Source organism: Hemiscyllium ocellatum, chromosome 1, assembly GCF_020745735.1.
Source record: "Hemiscyllium ocellatum isolate sHemOce1 chromosome 1, sHemOce1.pat.X.cur, whole genome shotgun sequence".
NCBI classification, from domain to species: domain Eukaryota; kingdom Metazoa; phylum Chordata; class Chondrichthyes; order Orectolobiformes; family Hemiscylliidae; genus Hemiscyllium; species Hemiscyllium ocellatum.
In genome coordinates this window covers 13958324-13983499 of record NC_083401.1, presented here as the reverse complement: position 1 = coordinate 13983499, position 25176 = coordinate 13958324, and the positions used below count along the sequence as shown (strand labels likewise).

The following is a 25176-nucleotide window of genomic DNA, read 5'->3' as shown; positions in this document are numbered from 1 at the left end:
CATGTACAGCAGTGGAGTTAGAGTAAGTAATGGCCATTGGACTGTGAAGTAGCAGAAGTGAAAAGTGGATGATTGCATGAGAAAATTGGCATCTGGCTATAAAAGAGTTGATGCAATGTGTAGTGATTGGAACATGGGCCTGGTGGATCTCATTGACTACTGATCGGAGATATTAATCTAGGCCAATCAGGGAGCCCTGGCTAAACAGGAGATTCAGAGAGTCTCCTTATTATAGGAACTGGCTGGTCAGAGCCCATGTACTGTGTACATGTAAATAAAGGGTGACTTGGTGACAGGATAACAGCCTTTGTGCAGTTATTTCCCCATGAAATCATTCCATGTCATTTGTAAACTGGAAATGGGAAGATTCCAGCCAATTATGATGTTTGATATGAGTTCTTCCATCCATCTTTATTTTTGATTTTGGTCCTAACATCTCTCTGTGTGGCTAAGTTAAATTTTCCTTAATGACAATCCATTGAAAAACTTTGGTATATTTTAGAGCAGCAATAGCATTGTACAGTAAAGTAGTTGTTGTTGCAGTTTCTTTCCCTGATTTATTTTTTAAGTTGATTTTATTCTTCTTTTAATGTCATTAAGAAATTTTGGTGATGGAAGAGGATGAATACCCACAGATTATGTTGCATCAGTAGGAACAGTTTTGGTGAACCAAAATTTGACACCACCAAAATTCAGAATCTAATGTAAAGGTTTTTTTTTACATTCTCGTGGTTTTTCAGCTGTCGGAGTGTTGGAAATATATATACCATTATAATGAATTCAGAAAGGTCAATATCGGAGAACAGAAGCAGCTTTACTGACAAAACCAACTCTGCTATCACTGCAAGGCAACCACCCCGAATCCTTGTGGTGGATGTGACACTTCCATTTTGGTCAGAAGTTTGTACTAATCTCTGCGAAGCCCTGGAAAATTTTTTTGCTTTAGTCTGCAGTTTGGGAGGGCCACCTCGTCTTCCTCTCTTCAGTCTATATGTGGCTCATAACCAACAGGAATGTCTTCTGCCTTTTGTGGTATGTAGGACTATCAAACCCAGGCAATGCAGCTGGCTCTCGTTCAGTTACTTGCCATATAGTTATCTGAAATTGTAATTATGTTTGAATTGAAAGTTCACAAGCTGACTCATTAATTATAATGATGCATTTTGTGTTAAGTTATTAGTCAGATGATAACATATTTCATTGCATAAAACTATTATTTCCAGTTGGTCAGAGGCCAGAGCAATTCATGCAAACCACAAAATCTGGCTGTACCCTTCAGTTGGAAACATAAACAAACATTGAGGTTTCAAGGACTGTTTAAAGTGCAACCTACTGAATGTTTCTCAAGAATATTTCCTCTAAATTTTAGTTTGTTGCCTTTGAAAATAAGTTGTTTTCATGAAGATGGATGAGAAACGTTATTAAGTGTAAATACATGAGCGTAGCAGATCAGCAGGAGATAAAACATCTTTTAAAAATTGTAATGAAGTAACAATTTACAGTTTTTGAATTAGCAAATGTGGCATAGTATTCAATTAAGGTTTTGAAAATTTAACTGGCCAAGCATTCTAAGACAGAAATATTTTCCATTTCTTTTGTCAGAAAGATTGGCAGTACATTTTAATAATTTTAAACTGGTAATTTTAAGCCTTATTGACTATCTTAGAGAGACTTTACTAGTAGTTTTCTTGATTTCTGAAGGGGAAACACCTAAAAAATTAAGAGGAACTCTAACTAATGGATAAGAATAACATGGAGAATTTTACTCTAGATAGTCAGATGATATCATTGGTCTTTAACAGTGTATTTCTTCAATACCTTTTTTTGTGCTGCAGCAAATTAAAGGAAATTTTTCTAGGCTCCATTCTTGTGTTGCTGAACTGAGGTCAATGCCAAAACAGGGTTGTATACGTGAAAATACAGGCTCTTTAAAGCATGCTGTGGAGGATGGCCTTTTACAGTTTAAACAGTACATGAGGCATGTGACAGTGGGAGGATCACTTAATAGCTGTTCAGTGGAGGTAATGTGTGCTTACATTTGCTATTAATGATATTTATTACCCAACAGCTGGTTGCTATCCCATTTCAATTACATACTTTATTTAGAGGCAAAGCTGACATTATAAAAATTTTCTAACTTACATTATCAGTAAACTTTCCTAAGAGATTAGTCAGGGTGAGTCAAATTATTTGTGTTTTATAACAATTAGAGTGCTCATGCCATTTAGGGAATAAAATCAGAATGACTGGCCTACAGCAACTTAATATCAATAAATCATAGTGGCTCATTGGTTAGTGCTGCTGCTCACAGCACCAGGGATCTAGACTCGATTCTACCTGCAGGTGACTGTGGAGTTTGCATATTCTCCCTATTTCTGTATGGATTTCCTACCACAACCTTGAAATATGTAAATTAGGTGGATTGGCTAAATTACCCTGTAGTGTGCAAGCTAAGTGATTAGCCATGGGAAATGCAGAAGTGGGGAGGTTCTGGGTGGGATACTCTTTGAATGGTCAGTGTGGACTTGATGGGCTGAATGACCTGTTTCTACACCATATGGATTGTATGAAATTCTACTTTTACTCATTGATATGTTGGGATGTTCCTATTTGTTTGAGGGATTGGATTGCCTAGCTCTGTCAATTATTCTGTAAAATGTGAGTCTTCATCTTATTTTCCCTTACCTATGTACTTCAGTTTTGTTTTGAAAACTGGAAACACTGTCATATGCATGAAGTACAAATTAATGGAGATCTACACCTATACCTGTGTAGAATTTCTGGAAAAAAAAGGCATACATGGCTAAAAGCGACCTTTAAGTTGATTTGGTATGATTTCTGTGTAAGAGGATACATAGAAAATGAAATTATTTCTAATTGGGACCTACTGAAATAAGGGCAATCTACTGCAATGTCTATGATGACATTTCTCCCATTCGTACTCCAAGACAATGGCAGTAGACTGGTGGAAACCATGGTAATTCTGGCCCTTAGTATTATTCAATGAATAAGGAAAGCTATGATATTTATTTGCATGTAAGAACAGTTCTGCATTTGAATATCATTAAGGATATTTTGGTAGAACTGGGAAGGGGGAGTGGGAAGATGATCTTATGTTTTTGAAATAGCTTCTAAGGTGGAGTGATTTCGGGGCTGGAAAAGCAGCACAGCCCATGATCTCAAACAATGTAGCCTCTGATTTTCTTTTCTTCTGAGCTGACCTCTAAGCATGTCAGCAACTGTGGTGCTTTGCCACCATTGCTTATCTGTGACAGTGGTAATTGCTACCAACCCTCTTTTCTATGTTCAATGTAAAGGCCTCGTCCATAACAATGGCAGATGATAGACCATGAGTTTCAACAGATTTTGCATACCAAGGTAATTATTGTGTGTTAGCAATAGGTATAGGTTACGTTAATTCATTAGGCATTTTAAATTTATTCATTCAAGGAATGTTGATGTGACTAGCCAGGTTAACATTTATATCTCATCCCTAACTGCCTTTGAGAAGCTGGTGGTGAGCTGCATTCTTGAACCACTGCAATCTCTTTGGTGTAGGCATGCCTGCAGTGCTGTTATCGAGAGGGTATTCCAGATTTCATCCCAATAACAGTGAAGGAGAGGACATTGGAACACAAGAGCTGTTGAGCCTTCCCCACCATTAAGTAGGATCATGGCTCATCAACCACTTCAATGTTCTTTTACCCACCACAATTCCATAAATCTGTACACCACTAGTAACCAGAAACTAATCAATTTTCAACTTAAACATACTCAAATACTAAGCTTCCACAGCCCTCTGTTAGAGAATTTCAAAGGTTCACAACCTTCCAAGCAAAATTCAATCATCTCTTGTTTCCAATCTGCTACTTCCCCTCTGTTATCTGACCTATGAGCAGACCCCTCATATTTGAATGGTTCTTTCTCTGTACCTTGTCTGTAGCTGGAACACTATATTCTGCATTCTGTTCTTATTGCCCTGATGTACTTAGGTAAAGTATAATTTATCTGGTTAATGTGCAAAATAATAATTTTCACTGTATGTCAGTGCATGTGACAATAACAAATCAAATCAAATCTCTTCATAGGACAGTCTCACCATCTCACAAATAAGTTCCATTTTCACTGTGACAATAATAACTTTCCTGAGACAAAGAAACTGAAACTGAACACGCAACTCCAGGTGCGGTCTAACCAAGTTCTTGTACAATTGAAGTAAGACTTCAGTATTCCTGTATTGTACTCAAATCCCCTTGCAATAAAGGCTAACATTTCCCTAGCCTCCTTCAAATAACTTGCTGTACCTGAATGTTAACCTTCAGTGACTTATTGACAAAGGACACCTTGGGTCCCTTTGTAAATTTACACTTACCATTTAGGAAATATTCTGGACATCTATTTCTCCCAATAAAGTGAAAAACCTTGCATTTTTTCAAATTATATTGCATCCGCCATGTTTTTGCCCATTCACCAAGCCTATACAAATCTTCCTGAAGTAATCTTATATCTTACTGACAACAACATTCTGACTTAATTTTGTATCATCCACAAATTTGGTCCCAACTCCAAATCATTAATATATTGTGAACAGATTGGGCCCAAGTACTGATCTTTACCATCTCCAACTAGTGGCAGCCTACCAACATAAGAATGACCTATTTGTTTTACTGTCTTTTTTTCTATTAGGCATTCATTAATCCATTACCTCTTTGCTGCATATGGACATGGAGTGTATTAGTATCCGAGGAGTTATGGATTGTGCTGAACACTATTTAATCAACAGCTCCCATCTCTGATCTTATGATGGAAAATTGTTCATTGATGAAGCAGCTAAGGATGTGTGAGTGTAGGATACCTCCTGATAGTCTATGACTAAGCTTCAACAATAATCGTCGACTTTGTATTAGGTGTGAGTCAAACCAGCAGAGTGTTTTCTGATTCCTATTGACAGTTTTGCAAGGGCTTCTTGATGGCACTGTCCATCAAATGTTGCCTTGACATCAAAGCCAGTTACCCTCATGTCCTCCCTTGAATTAAGAGCGCAGTGGACCTGACAGATCCCAAACTGAGCGTCGGTGAACAAGTTATTGCCAAATAACTGCAGCTTGATAGCATTTTATGTACAGGGCATACCTGCATAAATGTCTAATTGTTGGGTAGATTTTATTGTTGTATCTGTTCTGGAAAATTTGACTAGGGACATAGTTAGTTCTGCAGCACAAGTCTACAGTGTCAGCGCTGCAATGCTGTCAGGACCCATAGTCTTTTCAGTATCCAGAGCCTCCAGCTGTTTGTTTATCTCACTTGATGTGAATCAAATTGTCTGAAGGGTAGAAACAAGCATAGAGAGTGCTAGAGAAATTCTACAGGACAAGCAATATCTTTGGAGAAATAAATATTTTAAGCCCAGTATGAGTGAGTTCCTGAACCCCAGCAATTTACAATATATGTTAATGATTTCGAACATACAACAGTACAGCACAGTACAGGCACTTCAGCCCATGATATTGTACTGAGCATTTATCTTATTCTAACCAACACACCTAATCTACACACCCCTCAATTTACTGCTGTCCATGTGCTTGTCCAGCTATCGCTTAAATTCCCTAATGTATCTGACTCTACTACCACCGCTGGCAGTGCATTCCACGCACCCATCAATCTCTGCGTAAAACCTACCTCTGACATCTCCCCTATACCTTCCTCCAATCACCTTAAAACTATGACCCTTATGTCAGCCATTTCTGCCCTGGGGGAAAATCTCTGTCATCTACTCCATCTATGTGTCTCATTACCTTGTACACCTCTATGAAGTGCTAGAGAAATTCTACAGGACAAGCAATATCTTTGGAGAAATAAATATTTTAAGCCCAGTATGAGTGAGTTCCTGAACCCCAGCAATTTACAATATATGTTAATGATTTCGAACATACAACAGTACAGCACAGTACAGGCACTTCAGCCCATGATATTGTACTGAGCATTTATCTTATTCTAACCAACACACCTAATCTACACACCCCTCAATTTACTGCTGTCCATGTGCTTGTCCAGCTATCGCTTAAATTCCCTAATGTATCTGACTCTACTACCACCGCTGGCAGTGCATTCCACGCACCCATCAATCTCTGCGTAAAACCTACCTCTGACATCTCCCCTATACCTTCCTCCAATCACCTTAAAACTATGACCCTTATGTCAGCCATTTCTGCCCTGGGGGAAAGTCTCTGTCATCTACTCCATCTATGTGTCTCATTACCTTGTACACCTCTATGAAGTCACTTCTCTTCCTTCTTCTCTCCAGTGTGAAAAGCCCTAGTCCTCCAATCGAGGCAGCATCCTGGTAAATCTCCTCTGCACCCTCTCGAAAGCATCTACATCCTTCTTATAATGAGACAACCACAACTGGACACAATATTCCAACTGTGGTTTATATAACCAGGGTTTTATAGAGCTGCAGCAAAACCTCGCAGCTCTTAAACTAAATCCCCCAGTAATGAAAGTAAAAACACCAAATGATTTCTTAACAACCCTATCAACTTGGGTGGCAGCTTTGAGGGATCTACATACATGGACCCCAAGATCCCACACTGTCAATAATCCTGTCTTTGACCCTTTATTCAGCATTCAAATTCAACCTTCCAAAATGAATCACTTCACAGTTATCCAGATTGAACTCTATCTGCCATTTCTAGCTTTGCATCCTGTCAATGTCTTGTTGTAGCCTGCAGCAACCCTCGACACTACCTACAACACCACCAATCTTGGTGTCATCGGCAAACTTACTAAGCCACCCATCCACTTCTTCATCCAAGTCATTTATAAAGACTACAAAGAGCAGATGCCCAAGAACAGATCCCTGTGGGACACCACTGGTCACCAACCTCCAGTTGGAATACTCTCCATCCACTACCAATCGCTGTCTTCTTTCGGCCAGCCAGTTCTGTATCCAGACAGCCAAACTTCCCTGAATCCCGTATCTCCTAACTTTCTAAATGAGCCTACCATGGGGAACCTGATTAAATGCCTTTCTTAAATCCAAATATACCACATCCACTGCTCGACCTTCGTCAACATGTCTTATCACATCCTCAAAGAACTCAGTAAGGTTTGTGAGGCATGATCTGCCCCTCACAAAGCCATGCTGACTATCTTTAAATAAACTATACTCGTTAATAATCATGAATCCTATCTCTCAGAATCCTTTCCAGTGCCTTGCTTACCACAGACATAAGACTAACTGGTCTGTAATTCTCAGGGATTTTCCTATTTCCTTTCTTGAACAGAGGAATAACATTCGCTTCCCTCCAATTAGCCACTACTACTCCGTGAAGAGTGAGGATACAAAGATTATCACCTGAAGTGCAGTAATCTCATTCCTCTCTTCCTGTGGTAACCTTGGTTATCTGGTCTGGCCCTGGGGACTTATCTATCTTGATGCTTCCCAGAATTCTCAACACATCCACTTACTTGATATCAATCTGTTCAAACCTGTTAACTTCCTCCATGGTGTTCTCACTATCAACAAGGTTCCTCTCTCGAGCAAATACTGAAGGAAAAAGCTCAGTTAGGGCCTCCCTTACCTCTTTAGACTCCAGGCACAAGTTCCCTCCACTATCCCTGATCGACCCTACCCTATCTCTGATCATTCTCTTGTTTAGATGAGAGAACTAAAACTGCAAGTTTGCAGGCAACACAAAGATGGTAGTTTGACCTTTGAGGAGGATGCAGAGATGCTTCAGTGTGCCTTGTACAAGTAAGTGGGCAAATGCATGGCAGATGAAATATAATGTGGATAAATATGAGCTAAAGTGGTAGCAAAAACATTGAGACAGATTATTAACTAATGACTATAGCTTGGAAACCGGTGAAGTGCCATGAAACTTGGGTGTCCTTGTATACCAATCACAGAAAGTAAGCATGCAGATACACCAGGAGGTGAAGAAGGGTAGTGGTATGTTGGCTTATAGAGCTGGAGGATTTGAGGACAGGAGCAGGATTGTCTTACTGCAATTGTACGGGCCTTGGTGAGTTCACACCTGGTTTATTGTATGCAATTTTGGTCTCCTTACCTAAGGAAGGAAGTATAATAAAGTTATACCAGATTGCTTCCTTTGATGGCAGGACAGATGTCAAATTCTAACAGAACTAGACAGTGTAAAGACAAGAAGAATATTCTTGATGACAGGGGAGTCCAGAACCCCAGGAGTCACAGTTTAAGGATATCAGTGCTATCAAGCAGCACTTGCTCAGCAATAAACTGCTCCGTATCACCCAGTTTGGGTTCCACAAAGGCCACTCAGCTCCTGATTTCATTACAACCTTGGTTCAAACATGAACAAAAGAGCTGAATGCTAGTGGGGAGGTGAGGTGAGAATGACAGCTCTTGACAGCAAGGCTGCATTCAACCAAGTGTGGTATCAAGGAGCTTTAGCAAAACCGGAATCAATGGGTATCGGGGGCAAACTTTCCAATGGTTGCAATATTACCTGATAGGAGACCTCTTCATGAGTTCCTCAGGGTATTGCCAAGGCCCAACTATCTTCAGTTGCTTCATCAATGACCTCCCCTCCATCATAAGGTTTTTTTTGGGGGGGGATGTTTATGGATGATTGCATGATGTTCAGTACCATTCATGACTCCTCAGACATTGAAGCAGTCCACGTCCAAATGCAGCAAGATCTGGACAATATACTGGGCTTGGGCTAAGAAGTGGCAAATAACATTCACCCCACACAAATGCCAGGCTATGAGCATGACCAATAAGAGACGATCTGATCACTACCCCTTGACATTCAATGGTGTTACCATCACTGAATCCCCCATTATCAATATTCTGAGAATTATCATTTATAGAAACTCAACTGGACTTAGCATTTAAATGGCAACAAGAGCAGGTTAGAGGCGAGGAATGCTGCAGTGAGTAACTCGCCTCCTGATTCCCCAAAGCACAAGACACAAGTCAGGAATCTGATGGAATTCTCCCTACCTGCTTAGATGAGTGCAGCCTCAACTTCACTCAAGAAGCTTGACACCATCCAGGACAGAGCAGCCTGCTTGATTGGCACTACATTGACAATTTGTTTATTTTGTCCAAGAAAGTTTTCTGATTCAGTACTAGAGAAGGTGCAAAACTTGACCTACACTTGGGAAATAAAGCAGGGCAGGTAACTGAGCTGTCAATGGGAAGGCACTTTGGGGGCAGCAACCATAATTCTATTAGTTTTAAAATAGTGATGGAAAAGGATAAACCAGATCTAAAAGTTGAAGTTCTAAATTGGACGAAGGCCAATTTTGATGGTATACGGCAAGAACTTTCAAAAGCTGATTGGGGGCAGATGTTGGCAGGCAAAGGGACGGCTGGAAAATGGAAAGCCTTCAGAAATGTGATAACGAGAGTCCAGCGATAATGTATTCCTGTTAGGGTGAAAGGAAAGGCTGGTAGGTATAGGGAATGCTGGATGACTGGAAAAATTGAGTGTTTGGTTCAGATAAAGAAGGAAGCATATGTCAGGTACAGACATGAGAGATCGAGAGAATCATTAAAAGTGTAGAAAGGCAGTAGGAGTATACTTAAGAGGGAAATCAGGAAGGCAAAAAGGGGACATGAAATAGCTTTGGCAAATAGGGCTAAAGAGAATCCAAAGGGTTTTTAAAAGTACATTAAGGACAAAAGGATAACTGGGGAGAGAATAGGCCCCTCAAAGACCTGCAAGGCAGCCTATGTATGGAGCCGCAGGAGATACTAAACAAGTATTTTGCAACAATGCTTACTGTGGAGAAGGACATGGAAGATATAGAATATGCAGAAATAGATGGTGACATCTTGAAAAATGTCCATATTGCAGAGGAGCAAATACTGGATGTCTTGAAATGTACAAAAGTGGATAGAAGGGGATTGTACTACAGGCCACTCAATGACTATCAAGAGCAAACTTTCCAATGGTTGCAATATTACCTGATAGGACACTTCTGCAGGAGTTCCTCAGGGTATTGCCAAGGCCCAAATGAGAACGAGGTACAAATATGTAGAGAGGTCATACAAAGATGTAGGAGCAACAGGGTGCTGGTGATAGGAGATTTTAATTTTCCCAACATTGACCGGGATTCACTTAGTGTTAGAGGTCTGGATGGAGCAGAATTTGTAAAGAGCATCCAGGAGGGCTTTCGAGAACGGTATGTAAATAGTCCAACTTGAGAAGGAGCCATACTGGACCTGGTGTTGGGAAATGAGCCCGCCAGGTGGTTGAAGTTTCAGTAGGGGATTACTTGGGAATAATGATCACAATTCCATAAGTTTTAGAATACTCATGGACAAAGATGAGAGTAGTCCTAAAGGAAGAGTGCTAAATTAGGGGAAGGCCAACTATACCAAATTTCAGCAGGAGCTGGGGAATGTAGATTGGGAGCAGCTGTTTTAATGGAAATCCCCATTCGATATGTGGGAGGCTTTTAAAGAGAGGTTGATTAGAGGTCAAGAGAGGTAGGTTCCTGTCAGGATGAGGGATAGAAATGGCAAGATTAGGGAACCATGGATGATAGGTGAAATTGTGACACTAGCTAATAGGATAAAGGATGCGTACATAAGGTCTAAAGACAGACGAAGCTTTGGAAGATTATTGGGAATGTAAGACCAATCTGAAACGACTTAAGAGGGCTAAAAGGTGTCATGAGATATCCTTAGCAAGCAGGGTTAAGGGAAACCCCAAAGCCTTTTATTCAGATATGAGGATCAAGAACGCAACTAGGTAAGGGTTGGCCCACTCAAGGAAAAAGGAGCAAAGATATGCTTGGAGTCAGAAAAAATGGGTGAGATTCTTAATGAATACTTTACATAGGTATTCACCGAGGAGAGGGACATGGTAGATGTTGAAGTTAGGGATAGATCCTTACTTAAGGTCAAGTCAGTATAAGGAGGGAGGAAGTGTTGGGTATTCTAAAAGGCATTAAGGTGGACAAGTTCCCAGGTCCGGATGGGATCTGTCACAGGTTACTGAGGGAAGCGAGAGAGGAAATAGCTAGATATCTTTGCAGCATCCTTGAACATGGGGGAGGTCCCAGAGGACTGGAGAATTACTATTGTTGTCCCCTTGTCGAAGGAGGGTAGCGGGAATAATCCAGATAATTACAGACCTGGGAGCCTGATATCAGTGATAGCAAAGCTACTGGAGAAGATACTAAGGGATAGGATATATACCCATTTGGAAGAAAATGGGCTTATCAGTAATAGGCAACATGGTTTTGTGCAGGGAAGGTCATGTCTTACAAACCTAGTAAAATTCTTTGAAGAGGTGACAAAGTTGATTGATGAGGGAAGGGACGTAAATGTCACAGACATGGACTTTAGTAAGGCGTTTGATAAGGTTCCCCCATGATAGGCTGATGAAAAAGGTGGTGTCACAGAGGGTCCAGGATGTTCCAGCCAGATGGATAGAGAACTAGTTGGACAACAAGAGACAGAGAGTAGTAGTGGAAGGGACCTTCTCAAAATGGAGACCTGTGACCAGTGTTGTTTGTGGTATGCATAAATGATTTGGAGGAAAGTGTAGGTTGCCTCATTAGCAAGTTTGCAGATGACATTAAGAGAAGTGGAGGGTTTAAACTAACTCCGTGGGGGCATGGGAACCAGGACTGTAGCTTTAGGGTACAGGACCTTGAGTGTAGGGAGGTTAGGAATAATGCAGTGATCTCTAAGGAGGGTGCCTGTAACCAGAAGGGTGGATTGAAGTGTGTATACTTCAATGCCAGAAGTATAAGGAATAAGGTAGGTGAACTTGCAGCGTGGGTTGGTACCTGGGACTTCGATGTTGTGGCCATTACAGAGACGTGGGTAGAACAGGGACAAGAATGGCTGTTGCACGTTCCAGGGTTCAAATGTTTTAGTAGGATCAGACATGGGGGTAAAAAAGGGGGAGGCGTGGCATTACTTGTCAAAGATAGTATCACAGCAGTGGAATGGACGATGGAAGAGGACATGCCATCTGAGGTAGTTTGGGCTGAGGTTAGAAATAGGAAAGGTGAGGTCACCCTGTTAGGTGTTTCCTACAGGCCTCCTAATAGTCCTAGAGAAGTAGAGGATAATATTGCGAGGATGATTCAGGAAAAGAGTGAAGGTAGCAGGGTGGTTGTTATGGGGGACTTTAACTTCCCAGATATTGACTGGGAGAGCTATAGCTCGAGTTCATTAGATGGGTCGGTGTTTGTACAATGTGTGCAGGAGGGTTTCCTGACACAATATGTCGACAGGCCAACAAGAGGGGAGGCTATATTGGATTTGGTTCTAGGTAATGAACCAGGCCAGGTGTTAGACTTGGAGGTAGGTGAGCACTTCGGGGACAGTGACCACAACTCGGTGACTTTTACTTTAGTGATGGAGAGGGATAATCGTGCGCCGCAGGGCAAGAGTTATAGCTGGGGGCAGGGAAATTATGATGCAGTGAGGCATGACTTAGGATGTGTGGATTGGAAAAACAGGCTTCAAGAGAAGAACACTAATGAGATGTGGGGATTGTTCAAGGAGCAGCTACTGCGTGTCCTCGATAGGTATGTACCAGTCAGGCATAGTGTAAAGGGCCTTGTGAGGCAGCCGTGGTTTAGTAAGGAATTGGAGTCCCTTGTGAAAGGGAAGAAGGCGGCATATGTAAAGATGAGGCGTGAAGGTTCAGTAGGGGCGATTGAGAGTTATAAGGTAGCCAGGAAGGAGCTAAAGAGGGAGCTAAGAGAAGCGAGAAGGGGACATGAAAAGTCTTTAGCTGGTAGGATTAGGGAAAACCCAAAGGCTTTCTATAGGTATGTCAAGAATAAAAGGATGACTAGGGTAGGTATCGGTCCAGTCAAGGATAGTAGTGGGAAGTTGTGTGTGGAGGCGGAGGAGATTGGAGAGACATTAAATCAGTACTTTTCATCAGTATTCACTCAGGAACAGGACACTGTTGCTGATGTGAATATGGAATCACAAATAATTAGAATGGATGCCCTGGAAATATGCAGGGAAGAGGTTTTGGGAATATTGGAAAGGATGAATATAGATACGTCTCCTGGGCCTGATGGCATTTACCCCAGGATCCTATGGGAAGCTAGGGAGGAGATAGCAGAGCCATTGGCCTGGATTTTTATGTCGTCATTGTCAATGGGAATAGTACCAGAGGACTGGAGGATAGCGAATGTGGTCCCATTGTTCAAGAAAGGGAGTAGGGATAGCCCTAGTAACTATAGGCCAGTGAGTCTGACTTCAGTGGTGGGCAAAGTCTTAGAGAGAATGGTAAGGGATAAGATTTATGAACATCTGGGTAGGAATAACGTGATCAGGGATAGCCAGCATGGTTTTGTGAAGGGCAGGTCGTGCCTCACAAACCTTATTGAGTTCTTTGAGAAGGTGACTAAGGAAGTGGACGAGGGTAAAGCAGTAGATGTTGTGTATATGGATTTTAGTAAGGCGTTCGATAAGGTTCCCCATGGTAGGCTAATGCTAAAACTACGGAGGTATGGCATTGAGGATACATTAGAGGTTTGGATTAGGAATTGGCTGGCTGGAAGGAGACAGAGGGTAGTAGTTGATGGATTATGTTCATCTTGGAGCGCAGTTACTAGCGGTGTACCACAAGGATCTGTTTTGGGACCATTGCTTTTTGTTATCTTTATAAATGATCTAGAGGAAGGACTTGAAAGCTGGGTAAGCAAGTTTGCGGATGACACAAAAGTCGGTGGAGTTGTGGATAGTGAGGAAGGAAGTGGTAGGTTACAGCGGGATATAGATAAGTTGCAGAGCTGGGCGGAAATGTGGCAAATGGAATTCAATGTAGCTAAGTGCGAAGTCGTTCACTTTGGTAGGAATAACAAGATGATGGATTACTGGGCTAATGGTAGGCTACTTGGTAGTGTGGATGAGCAGAGGGATCTTGGTGTCCATGTACACAGATCTCTGAAAGTTGCCACCTAGGTAAATAGTGCTGTGAGGAAGGCATATGGTGTACTGGGCTTTATTGGCAGAGGAATTGAGTTCCGGAGTCCTGAGGTCATGTTGCAGTTGTATAAGACTCTGGTGAGGCCTCATCTGGAGTATTGTGTGCAGTTTTGGTCGCCATACTATAGGAAGGATGTGGAAGCTTTAGAACGAGTGCAGAGGAGGTTTACCAGGATGTTGCCTGGAATGGTAGGAAAATCTTATGAGGAAAGGCTGAGGCACTTGGGGTGTTCTCATTGGAGAAGAGAAGGTTTAGGGGAGATCTGATAGAAGTGTATAAGATGATTAGGGGTTTAGATAGGGTAGATACTAAGAACCTTTTACCGCTAATGGAGTCAGGTGTTACTAGGGGACATAGCTTTAAATTAAGGGGTGGTAGGTATAGGACAGATGTTAGGGGTAGATTCTTCACACAGCGGGTTGTGAGTTCATGGAATGCCCTGCCCGTATCAGTGGTGAACTCTCCTTCTTTATGGTCATTTAAGCGGGCATTGGATAGGCATTTGGAAGTTATTGGGCTAGTATAGGTTAGGTAGGATTCGGTCGGCGCAACATCGAGGGCCGAAGGGCCTGTACTGCGTTGTATCCTTCTATGTTCTATGTTCTATGAGTAGTAGATCGTGCAGGGGGCTGTCAAGAGAATACAGCAGAATATAGATAGATTGGAGAGTTGGGCAGAGAAGTGGCAGATTGGGTTCAATTCAGACAAATGTGAGATGATGCATTTTAGAAGAAGCATTTCAAGAGCGAACTGTGCAGTAAATGGAAAAGTCTTGGGGAAAACTCATGTACAGAGAGATTTGGGTGTTCCCTGAAGGTCACAATACAGATTAGTCGAGTGGTCAAGAAGGCATGTCTTCCTTCATCGGATGGGGTATTGAGTATAAGAATTGGCAGGTCATGTTACAGTTGAAGAGACCATATTTGGAATACTGCATACTGTTCTGGTCACCACATTACCTAAAGGATGTGGATACTTTGGAGAGGGTGCAGAGGAGGTTCACTAGGATGTTGCCTGGTATGGAGCATGCTACCTGTGAGGAGAGGTTGAGTAGATTAGGATTATTTTCATTGGAAAGAAGGAGGTTGAAAGGGGACCTGATCGAGGCCTACAAAATCATGAGAGGTGCAGACAGAATGGATAGCAAGAAACCTTTTCCCAGAGTGGAGAAATCAGTTATGAGTTCAAAGTGAGAGGGGAAATGTTTAGAGGAGATATATGTGGAAAGTTCTTTATGCAGAGGATGGTGGGTGCCTGGAATGCATTGCCAGCGCAGAACGATAGCATCATTGAAGATCTATCTAGACAGATATATGAATGGGCAGGGAGCAAAGGGATACAGTTCCTTAGAAAATAGGTGGCAGATTTAGGTAGAGGATCTGGATTAGCGCAGGTCTGGAGGGCCGAAGGGCCTGTTCCTGTGCTGTAAGGTACTTTATTCTTTGTTCTTGTTCTAAATCCCCAGGACTTGATCAGGTGTACCTGAGAACTCTGTGGGAAGCTAGGGAAGTGATTGCTGGGCCCCTTGCTGAGATATTTGTATCATCGATAGTCACAGGTAAGGTGCCGGAAGCCTGGAGGTTGGCTAACATTGTACCACTATTTAAGAAAAATGGTAAGGAAATGGTGGGCAAATTGTTGGAGGGAATCCTGAGGGACATGGTTTACATGTATTTGGAAAGGCAAGGACTGATTAGGGATAGTCCGCTTGGCTTTGAAACAGGCCATTCAGCTCAACACGTCCACACCAATCCTCCAAAGAGTAATCCACTCAGACCGCTTCCCCTCCATTTACCCCTGACTAATGCACCTAACGCTATGGGGACTTTAGCATGGCCAATTCACCTAACCTGCACATCTTTGGATCGTGTGTGGAAACCGGACATCCGGAGGAAACCATGAAGACACTGAGCAAATTTGCAAACTCCACACAGTCGCCCGAGGCTGGAATTGAACCCGGGTCCCTGGCGCTTTAAGGCAGCAGTGCTAACTACTGAGCCACCATGCCACCCCGTTTGTGTGTGGGAAATCATGTCTGACAAACTTGATTGAGTTTTTTGAAGAAGTAACAAAGAGGATTGATGAGGGGGAATGGTGGACATGATCTATATGGACCTTAGTAAGGTGTTTGACAAGATTACCCCTGGGAGACTAGATAGCAAGGTTGGATCTCATGGAATACAAAGAGAACTAGCCATTTGGATTCAGAACTCGCTCAAAGGTAGAAGACAGAGAGTGGTGGTGGAGGGTTACTTTTCAAACTGGAGGTCTGTGACCAGTGGAGTGCCACAAGGATTGGTGCTGGGTCGACTACTTTTCATCATTTATATAACTAATTTTGGTGTGAACACAGGAGGTATAGTTAGTAAGTTTGCAGATGACACCAAAATTGGAAATGTGGTGGACAGCAAAGAAGATTACCTCAGAGTACAATGGGTACTTGATCAAATGGGCCAAAGGGCTGAGGAGTGGAAGGTGGAGTTTAATGTAGATAAATGGGAGGTGCTGCATTTTGGAAAAGCAAATCTTAGCAGGACTTATACACTTAAGGTTAGGTCTAGGGAGTGTGGCTGAACAAAGAGACTTTATAGTGCAGGTTCATAATTCCTTGAAAGTGGATTCGAAGGTAGATAGGATAGGATAGTGAAGAAGGCGTTTGGTATGCTTTCCTTTATTGGTCAGAGTATTGAGTATAGGAGTTGGGAGGTCATGCTGCATCTGTACAGGATATTGCTCGGCAACTTTTGGAATATTGCATCATTCTGATCTTTTTATCGGAAGGATGTTGTGAAACTTGAAAGAGTTTGGAAAAGATTTACAAGGCTGAGCTACAGAGAGAGGTTGAATAGGCTAGGGCTGTTTTCCCTGGAGCTTGGGAGGCTGAGGGGTGACCTTATAGAAGTTTACAAAATCATGAGGGCCATGGATAGGATAAATAGACAAAGTCTTTTCCATGGGGTGAGGGAGTCCAGAACTAGAGGTTAGAAGTTTAGGATGAGAGGGGAAAGGTTTAAAAGGGTCCAAGAGGAAACGTTTTCACACAGATGGTAGAATGAGCTGCCAAAGGAAATGGTGGAGAGTGGTATACAATTGCAGCATTTACAGGCATCTGGATAGGTATATGAATAGGAAGGGTTTGGAGGTATATGGGCCAACTGCTGGCAAATGGCAAAAGATTAGGTTAGGATATCTGATTGGCATGGACGAGTTGGGCCGAAGGATCTGTTTCCGTGCTGTACATCTCTATGATTGTATGACTGTAAGTATCCATTCCCTCTACCACCGACACCCAGTAGTAGAAGTGTGTACTATCTAGTGCAGAGGTTCACCTAAGATTGTCAGATAGCAACTTGCAAACCCACAACCACTTCTATCTGGTAGCACAAGGGTAATAGATAAAGGAGAAAACCACTATCTTAAAGTTCCCCTCCAAGCCACTCACCTTACTTGGAAATATATCATTATTTTCATTGGAAAGTTAAAATCCCCTACCAGAACTACCCTATTATTGTTACAGATAGCTGAGATCTCCTTGCAAGTTTGTTTCTCAATTTCCCTCTGACTATTAGGTGGTCTATAATACAATCCCAATAAGGTGATCATCCATTTCCTATTTCACAGTTCCACCCAAATAACTTCCCTTGATGTATTTCCGGGAATATCTTCCCTCAGCACAGCTGTAATGCTATCCCACTAATGCAAAAATGCCACTCCCCCTCCTCTCTTGCCTCCCTTTCTATCCTTCCTGTAGCATTTGTATCCTGGAACATTAAGCTGCCAGTCCTGCCCATCCCTGAGCCATGTTTCTGTAATTTCTATGATATCCCAGTCCCATATCCCTAACCATGCCCTGAGTTCATCTGCCTTCCCTGTTAGGTCCCTTGCATTGAAATAAATGCAGTTTAATTTATTAGTCCTACCTTGTCCCTGCCTGCCCTGAGTGTTTGACTCACTTCTGTTCTCAACTGTACCAGTCTCAGATTGATCTCTTACCTGACTATCTCCCTGGGTCCCACCTCCCCCCCCCCCCCTCCACCATATTAGTTTAAATCCTCCCAAGCAGTTCTAGCAAATTTTCCTGCCAGTATATTAGTCCACTTCCAATTTAGGTGCAATCCGTCCTTCTTGTACAGGTCACTTCTACCCCAAAAGAGATTCAATGATCCAAAAATGTGAATCCTTCTCCCATATACCAGCTCCTCAGCCATGCATTCATCTGCTCTATCCTCCTATTCCTGCCCTCACTAGGTCGTACCACTTGGAGTAATCCAGATATTACTCCCCTTGAGGACCTCCTTTTTAAATTTCTGCCTAACTCTCTGTAAACTCCCTACAGAATCTCAACATTCTCCCTTCCTATATCGTTCCAATTTGGACAATGACTTCTTGTTAGCCCCTATCCCTTGTGAGAACATTCTCCTTTGGGACTATGGCAACTTTGCTTTTATCGCAATGTGTCCACCTTCTTGAATGATGACTGCTAACCAGCATGGCAAGCTGCCTAGCTCTGTGCCCATACAAAGAAGCAATGAAGTTCGACAGTTCTATGAGCTTTTCAGTTCTGGCTAAGGGGACAAAGTTAAAATTAGGTATGAAATGAGCATCCAAGCAGGCACTAGGAGAGCGAATGAGCAACCCTGAGATGCACCAGTTTCACCAGTTTTCTCATTTCCCCATCCCCCGTCTTATCCCAGATCCAACTTTCCAACTTGGCACTGCCCTCATGACTTCTCCTACCTGTCCATCTTCCTCCCCACCTATCCAGTCTACCCTTCTCTCTGACCTATCACCATTGCCCTTCTTCCATCCTATCTCACTCTCAGCTACCTTCCCCCCAGCCCCACCCCACTCCCATTTATCTCACCACCCTCTCGGCTCACGGCCTCATTCCTGATAAAGGGCTGCTGCCCAAAATATTGACTCTCCTGTTCCTCGGATGCTGTCTGACCTGCTGTGCTTATCCAGCACCACACTCTTGACTCTAATCTCCAGCATCTGCAATCGTCACCTTCACCAACCCTGAGATGCAGCCTTTCCAATCCACAAGTGGGATGCCAGTCCCTGCACACATAAAATCCTTATAGCAGAATTGCAATGAAAGGTGCCTACTAACTGCAATAGTGGGGTTACAGTGCAGAACCATATGAGAGAAGTGCCTTGATGATGTGGTGAGACTGACACATGTTGGATGCCAAAGCTAGTGGATGTGTTGCATGCAATCTCTGCCCTTGGAACACACCCTGAGACATTGATGCAGGGTAACAAGGTGACAATGCAGAAGAGCAGGAGGCTGGAAGAACACAGCAAGCAAGGCAGCATCAAGAGGTGCAGAAGTCGAAGTTTCAGATATAACCCATCTTCAGGACTTGGGGTGGGTGCGGGGGGAGCTGCAGATAAAGGATGGAGGCAAGGGCAGGGTGGTGATGTGGGGATAGTTGAAGACAGGTAGAGGGTTCGACCTGGTTGGTCAATGGGAGGAATGAATCTGGTTGGTTTCAGGGAGCCGTAGCAGGGAAGGGGAATGGCTGGGAAGGGAATTGTGGGATGGGGACAGAAGTTATTTGGAATTGGAGATCTCAATGTTGAGTCCTCCGGGCTGTAGGATGCAAAAGATAAGTTATTCCCCCAATAGGCATTGTGTTTTGCTTTGTCAATGGAGGAGGCCAAGGATGATCATGTTGGAGAGGGAGTGATTGGGAGAATTGAAATGGGCAGTGACTGGGAGGTCCAGTCGTCCCCTGTGGACCCGGCTGTGATGCTCAGTGGGCCGTTCCCTAAGTTTACGTTTGGTCTCCTCTATCCCCATCTCACCACCCTGCCCCTGCATCTCCCTTTATCTGCAGCTGTCCCCACATCCACCTACAGTCCTACATAAGGGTTGCAACAGAAATGTTGACTTCTGCACCTCCTGATGTTGGCTTGCTGTGTTTTTTCAGCCTCCTGCCTGTCTACTTTGGATTCTAGCAACTGCAGTTTTTTTTTGTCTCCAATCTAGAGGAGCAAGCAGTTAGCTGGAATTGTCAGATATCCATTCTGACTTTCATGTTAGGATTTTCGGCTGTCTATTTTCTATAGGTAACATAGGAATCTGCATCTTAATAAAGTGGGATTCAGTGTAAATAAGGGTAAAAATGAGCAATTGTCGCCATTAATAGAAATCTTGTAATTCCCTAATGAGAATCTCATCTTGACATCCAGAGTTTTGTTGGAAAATGGGACATTTTGCTCCTGATGTCAAAAATGGTGTTGTCTGACATCTCATGTAACTCTGTGAGATTTCTCTTCAGAGCCTACGATGTTTAGGGCCCAATAAGTTTCCACCCAGAATTAATTCCCACTGTGGACTTTCAACTTTCCACTCCCATCCCACACAACCTAAAAGACTGTAAAACCAGCATTCCACATAATCCTGTAGGTTCCACCCAATGAGTGAAAATTAGCCCATTAAATCTAGTAGTTTAAGTCATCCCAGCAGTCTAATATATTAAAATCACCTCCCAGGACATACAAATCTATGAGTAAGAGCAAAAACAGAAAAACACTGTATCTGTAGAGAAAAATAGATCTTTGGTCTGTGCTGGAGGTTACCCATAACAGCGAAGGCAACAGTTGGGCACTACAATAGTTCATGTGGCTTTAACCAAATAAAACTGAGGAAATCAGCTAGATGTAGTAATGTTTGCATGAAAGAATAATAAGGTTGGTTCACTAGTGATGCTGGAATAATTTATTGAAGTTCTTCAGCCTCATGTATGAAAAATAATCATGAGTTCTAGAGCATGTCCAACGCACGTGGAATTGCATCTCAGCATAATCAATTCTTTAGCAAGTTATGAGAAAAATTTGAGGAGGAAAATCATGTAACTAAAATATTTAAAAATAGTGAATCCAGAAAACCATATGAAACAGCAAAGGTTGTTAGCACTCATTCAGCTGAAAAATGTGATTCTAAATGTGGATGAATTAAACATTGACCTTTAATAACCCTCATTTATTTCTACCCTTTCAGATTACTGTACTCACCAGCCAGCCTGGGAAGCATGTGGTGAAGCAGCTAGAGTCAGGCCTCAGTGAAACAGATTTAGTCAGCCTTAGGCGATTACAAGTACTGCACATTTCCAGATGTAACCCAGTGGAATTGATGGACATGGCGTGGAACACAGAGTCAGCCCTATCTAGCAAAGAAAATAACCTTGATGGTCTGTACTTACAAGTAATTGGAGCCTGTTTTATTAAGTGATTGGATTTTTGTTTACAGTTGTTATTTGTCCTTACCAAATTGTTAAAATAGGTAATTCAGTAAGCTGATTAAATTTGAGATCTTGTTGGTCTGTTTAGCTAAGCAGCACATATTCAGCTAGCAGGGAAGCTTGATATCCTGATTCCATTATTTTTACCACCTACTCATGACATAACAGGCTAGAATTTTACTTGGCGTAATAATACAAAAAGAGTGAGAGCAAATTGTCAGCGCATTTTGCATCTCTCTCCATTTTTATTTTCACGACTGTAATTCATTTAAAACATTACCATCAGATGGTCCAGGCAGATTCATAACCATGGTCATGTTTTAACCTTCTCTAAACAATTTGTATTACTTTATATGCTTAATTTTGTTTGCTCCTTTGGGTTTCTGGGATAAATGCTCCTTCATTTATAGTTTGAAGATGGGATTTTAGACTTATTTTTCTTTCCATTTGCTTCCCTCATCTGGAAATACCAGCCTAAAACTTTGGTGCATCGTATCTAAAAGCCTGCTGAAACCTCATTGAAATGATTCAGATGTCTGATCTATGCCTCTTTGGGCAGTTGGGGTTAGATATGGTGTGTCTCGGAAAGATAGCCAGCATCTCCGAAAGAGATGGTACACCCCTAGGTGAAATATGGCTCAGAACAATTCAGACATGGCTCCAGGTTCTTAAATTATATATTAGGGCTGCTCAGGCAAGTGGGGCACATGAGAAGAAAGATCTTGTTTCGTCTCAGGATCAGAAAGCCCTCCAGGTAATTCCATTGCTGTTAGTGGGAGGAAATCAGAGAGGAGGAAGGAGGCCCAACTTTCAGGATATGTTTGCCATGCTGCAAAATATTCTGTGATTTCATTATAGCTACTCTCTTCTCACCGCTCCACATGGCCTCAACACTCACAACAGCTCACCTGCTCTGCTTCTCTGGATTCATCAGTGGTTATTACACCACACTTAACTTCGCAAGTGACTCACCGCATATTCAACTGTCACCATTGTTGAATATCTCATTCTTCATCACACATTTTCCACACTGCAAGCCAACTATTTAACCATCGAGGAAAAAGTGAGGACTGCAGATGCTGGAGATTGGAGCTGAAAATGTGTTACTGGAAAAGCGCAGCAGGTCAGTCAGCATCCAAGAAGCAGGAGAATCGACGTTTCGGGCATGAGCCCTTCTTCAGGAATCATTCCTGAAGAAGGGCTCATGCCTGAAACGTTGATTCTCCTGCTCCTTGGATGCTGCCTGACCTGCGCTTTTCCAGCAACACATTTTCAACTATTTAACCGTGACAGGCATAGTGTGTCACAAGACTGCCAATATGACACTTTCTAACACTTTCTTCCTTATACTGCATAATTCCAGATGTAACCCAATAGAATGTAAGAACTTGGCATGAAAAACAATGTATGTAGGCTTACCTGTAACCTTCACCAGGATAAAAGTTGTTTTTCAGTGGCCAATCTGTGACATGATTGGTTGGTTCCAACAAAGATGTATTAAATAGCTAAAGTTTTCCTTCAGAGTTTGATTTCTGTAATCTATTCATCTAGGAAGATGTCAGTATCCCATTGTTACTGTCCATTTGTTTCTGAATGAAGTGCAGTTTTCACCTCCATTCTTTGACTTAAAACTATTCTATTTGATCAGTACTTTACACCATCGAAATGTTTCTGACATTGCTCCTCTACTGCCCCCTGTTAACATGTTAGAAGGCTTGTAAAAGGCAGCACGTGACTTTCTCACTGATTCCATTCTGCCCCCATTCTGAATCCCATTTTACTGTGGTTAGTGGAGGCATGAGGCAAACTGCTCACTTTTGAGGCCATTGTGGTTTTGAAGTGAGGTTTCTCATTCCACTTCTGCTGATATTTTGCCCACGGCAGATTGCCTGAGCTGGCATCACGCAAGGCCAGGGGATCTTGCTCTGGAGGTCATCTATGGATATTCCTCATGTACCATTCAGAGATCATTACTCTCACCCTGGCCTCTGAGACACAGCCTCTCATTCCCCTTGCTGGAGTATACCATACTCTGGATTTACCTTGAAGTCTAACCCCATAGCCTTCCCTTCAGGATGTCTGTGGTCCCACCAATGGCCACTGCTCCAACCTGGCACTGCTGGGATTACAGAGCTGACAAATAATCAGATTCCATAAGGCAGTACCTCCTTCCCCAATGGGTGCAAATATTCTCAACTAATGCTGGCAACTAATGCTGTTTCCAGTGTAAAGTGGCTGCTGGGAAGCTAACTTGTTCTTAACAGTTCCCTAACAAGTTTTTAATTAGGATAGGTTGGGGACAGGGAATATAGTCCATCATAAAGTCTGTCCATTGCTTTTGCTGTTAAAGATTAGCATTCATCCAGGGTGCCATGAATGATTCTAATCTCCTTTTCTTTGATAAGATTACAACAGTACTGCCTGCTTCTTTTACAGCTCAGTGATTATGATTGCAGTGTTTTTGCACAATCCACCATTCACATAAGACCATGAGCTGATTAAGCAATTTCCAGACTTGGTGGTGCACTTCAAGGCCACTTGATGAAAAATGAAATTCATTTTATGTACTATGACTGTATTTGACCCAGATTGAGTTGGCTGGACCATCTAATTTTACCACAGAAATATTAGTTTGCCAGTTGTTGGTAAACAGTTTTATGCTGGTAAATATCATTGCAGATAACTTAAAAGTGATTACCACTGGTATTGCTCCAGTTAATTATTTAATGGATACCATTTTTACTGAATAGAATGCTCCATACTGGGGACAGACATCGATCTGCAAACAGTTGAGAATGACGCAATCAGCCTGGATAGTTTCTTCAAGAGTTGGTTACACAATCATGGAACGGACAAGGAGCATCTTCATTTGCTGTTTCCAGCAGTACGTCTTCCCAGCTCTACAGGAAGAAGTAATCAGTGTTATGAGTGATGACTTGCAAAAAAGATTGATTAAAGCTACACCTAAGAGTTGTTTCGATCATGTGGAGAATTTCAGAATTCAATATATCATAGCATACAAATATACCCTTAGTAAATATAGTATCAAGCAGACTATAGAACTAGTAACAGGCTACTAGGGTCAAAATTGAGGGTGCCAAGAGAATCTTATCATTTGACTTCATTTGAATTTGTTAATTTTAAGATTAGAAGATATATCAGGTTTAGAGTAGCTGTGCAATCAAGCATAAAAATACTTACCTCAGGCTAACTTCAGTAGGTGCAATAGGAATTTAACATCGGTAGATTGGAATCAAAAATGGATAGACCAAAGAATATTGTAACAATGGGAATCTTCAAAAAAGAGAGTGCTCAGAAACAGAATAGACACATTCCATGAGTGGGGGGAGGGATGTGTGTAAAAGAAAGGCACCTAGAGTAAAAGTTTGGTGTGTTATTCAAATTATAGAGTTTAAATGAGACTGAGAAAGATGTTTATTAACATTGTACGGTTCATAGAACAGTAGAGAACCAATATAGAATCTACAGATGAGATCTAGTGAAGAGCAAATAGAAATAATAAGAATAGCTTAGAGCTAAACATAAAAGGGACATAAGAATATAGAGAGCTTTGCATGCATATATAAAATCCTTTGCTTAATTAATAAAGAAAAATAAACTGAAGCAGAGGTTTTGCTAAACCTTTCTCACTGATTAAGATTGAATTGGCATTATTTTTACCATCTTTAAGATTTTCCTGAGGTAAGGACCTAAAACAGATTCAAATCCCACTTTTAGTGCCTTGGTAGGTAACCTTACTAGTGCTATTCTGTCAGTAGCCCCAGTATGAGAGAAGCGCATTTCTACTGCTGGTAGGAGAATAGCATGGTACGTCTAGGTGGAAGATGTGTGAAATTCATAAAATTTTTTTGTTGCCACTCCTGCCAAACCATTATTGTGAAAGCAAGAATCAGTGAACCTGTGGCAACATCAGCTCCAGGGCAAAGTGTAGAAAAAGTTTC

The 25176-nt window shown here is 42.0% G+C and overlaps 1 protein-coding gene across 1 annotated transcript in view; it reads left to right on the top strand.

Annotated features, from left to right (window-relative positions):
- Positions 1 to 774: 774 nt before the first annotated feature.
- Positions 775 to 25176, top strand: part of m1ap (meiosis 1 associated protein) — a 90224-nt gene continuing 65822 nt past the window's right edge. The window contains exons 1-4 of the mRNA XM_060833190.1: positions 775 to 1032; positions 1836 to 2021; positions 20974 to 21163; positions 23965 to 24126. Of these exons, the coding sequence (XP_060689173.1) occupies positions 775 to 1032; positions 1836 to 2021; positions 20974 to 21163; positions 23965 to 24126 (796 nt within the window). The remainder of the gene's footprint in view (positions 1033 to 1835; positions 2022 to 20973; positions 21164 to 23964; positions 24127 to 25176) is intronic.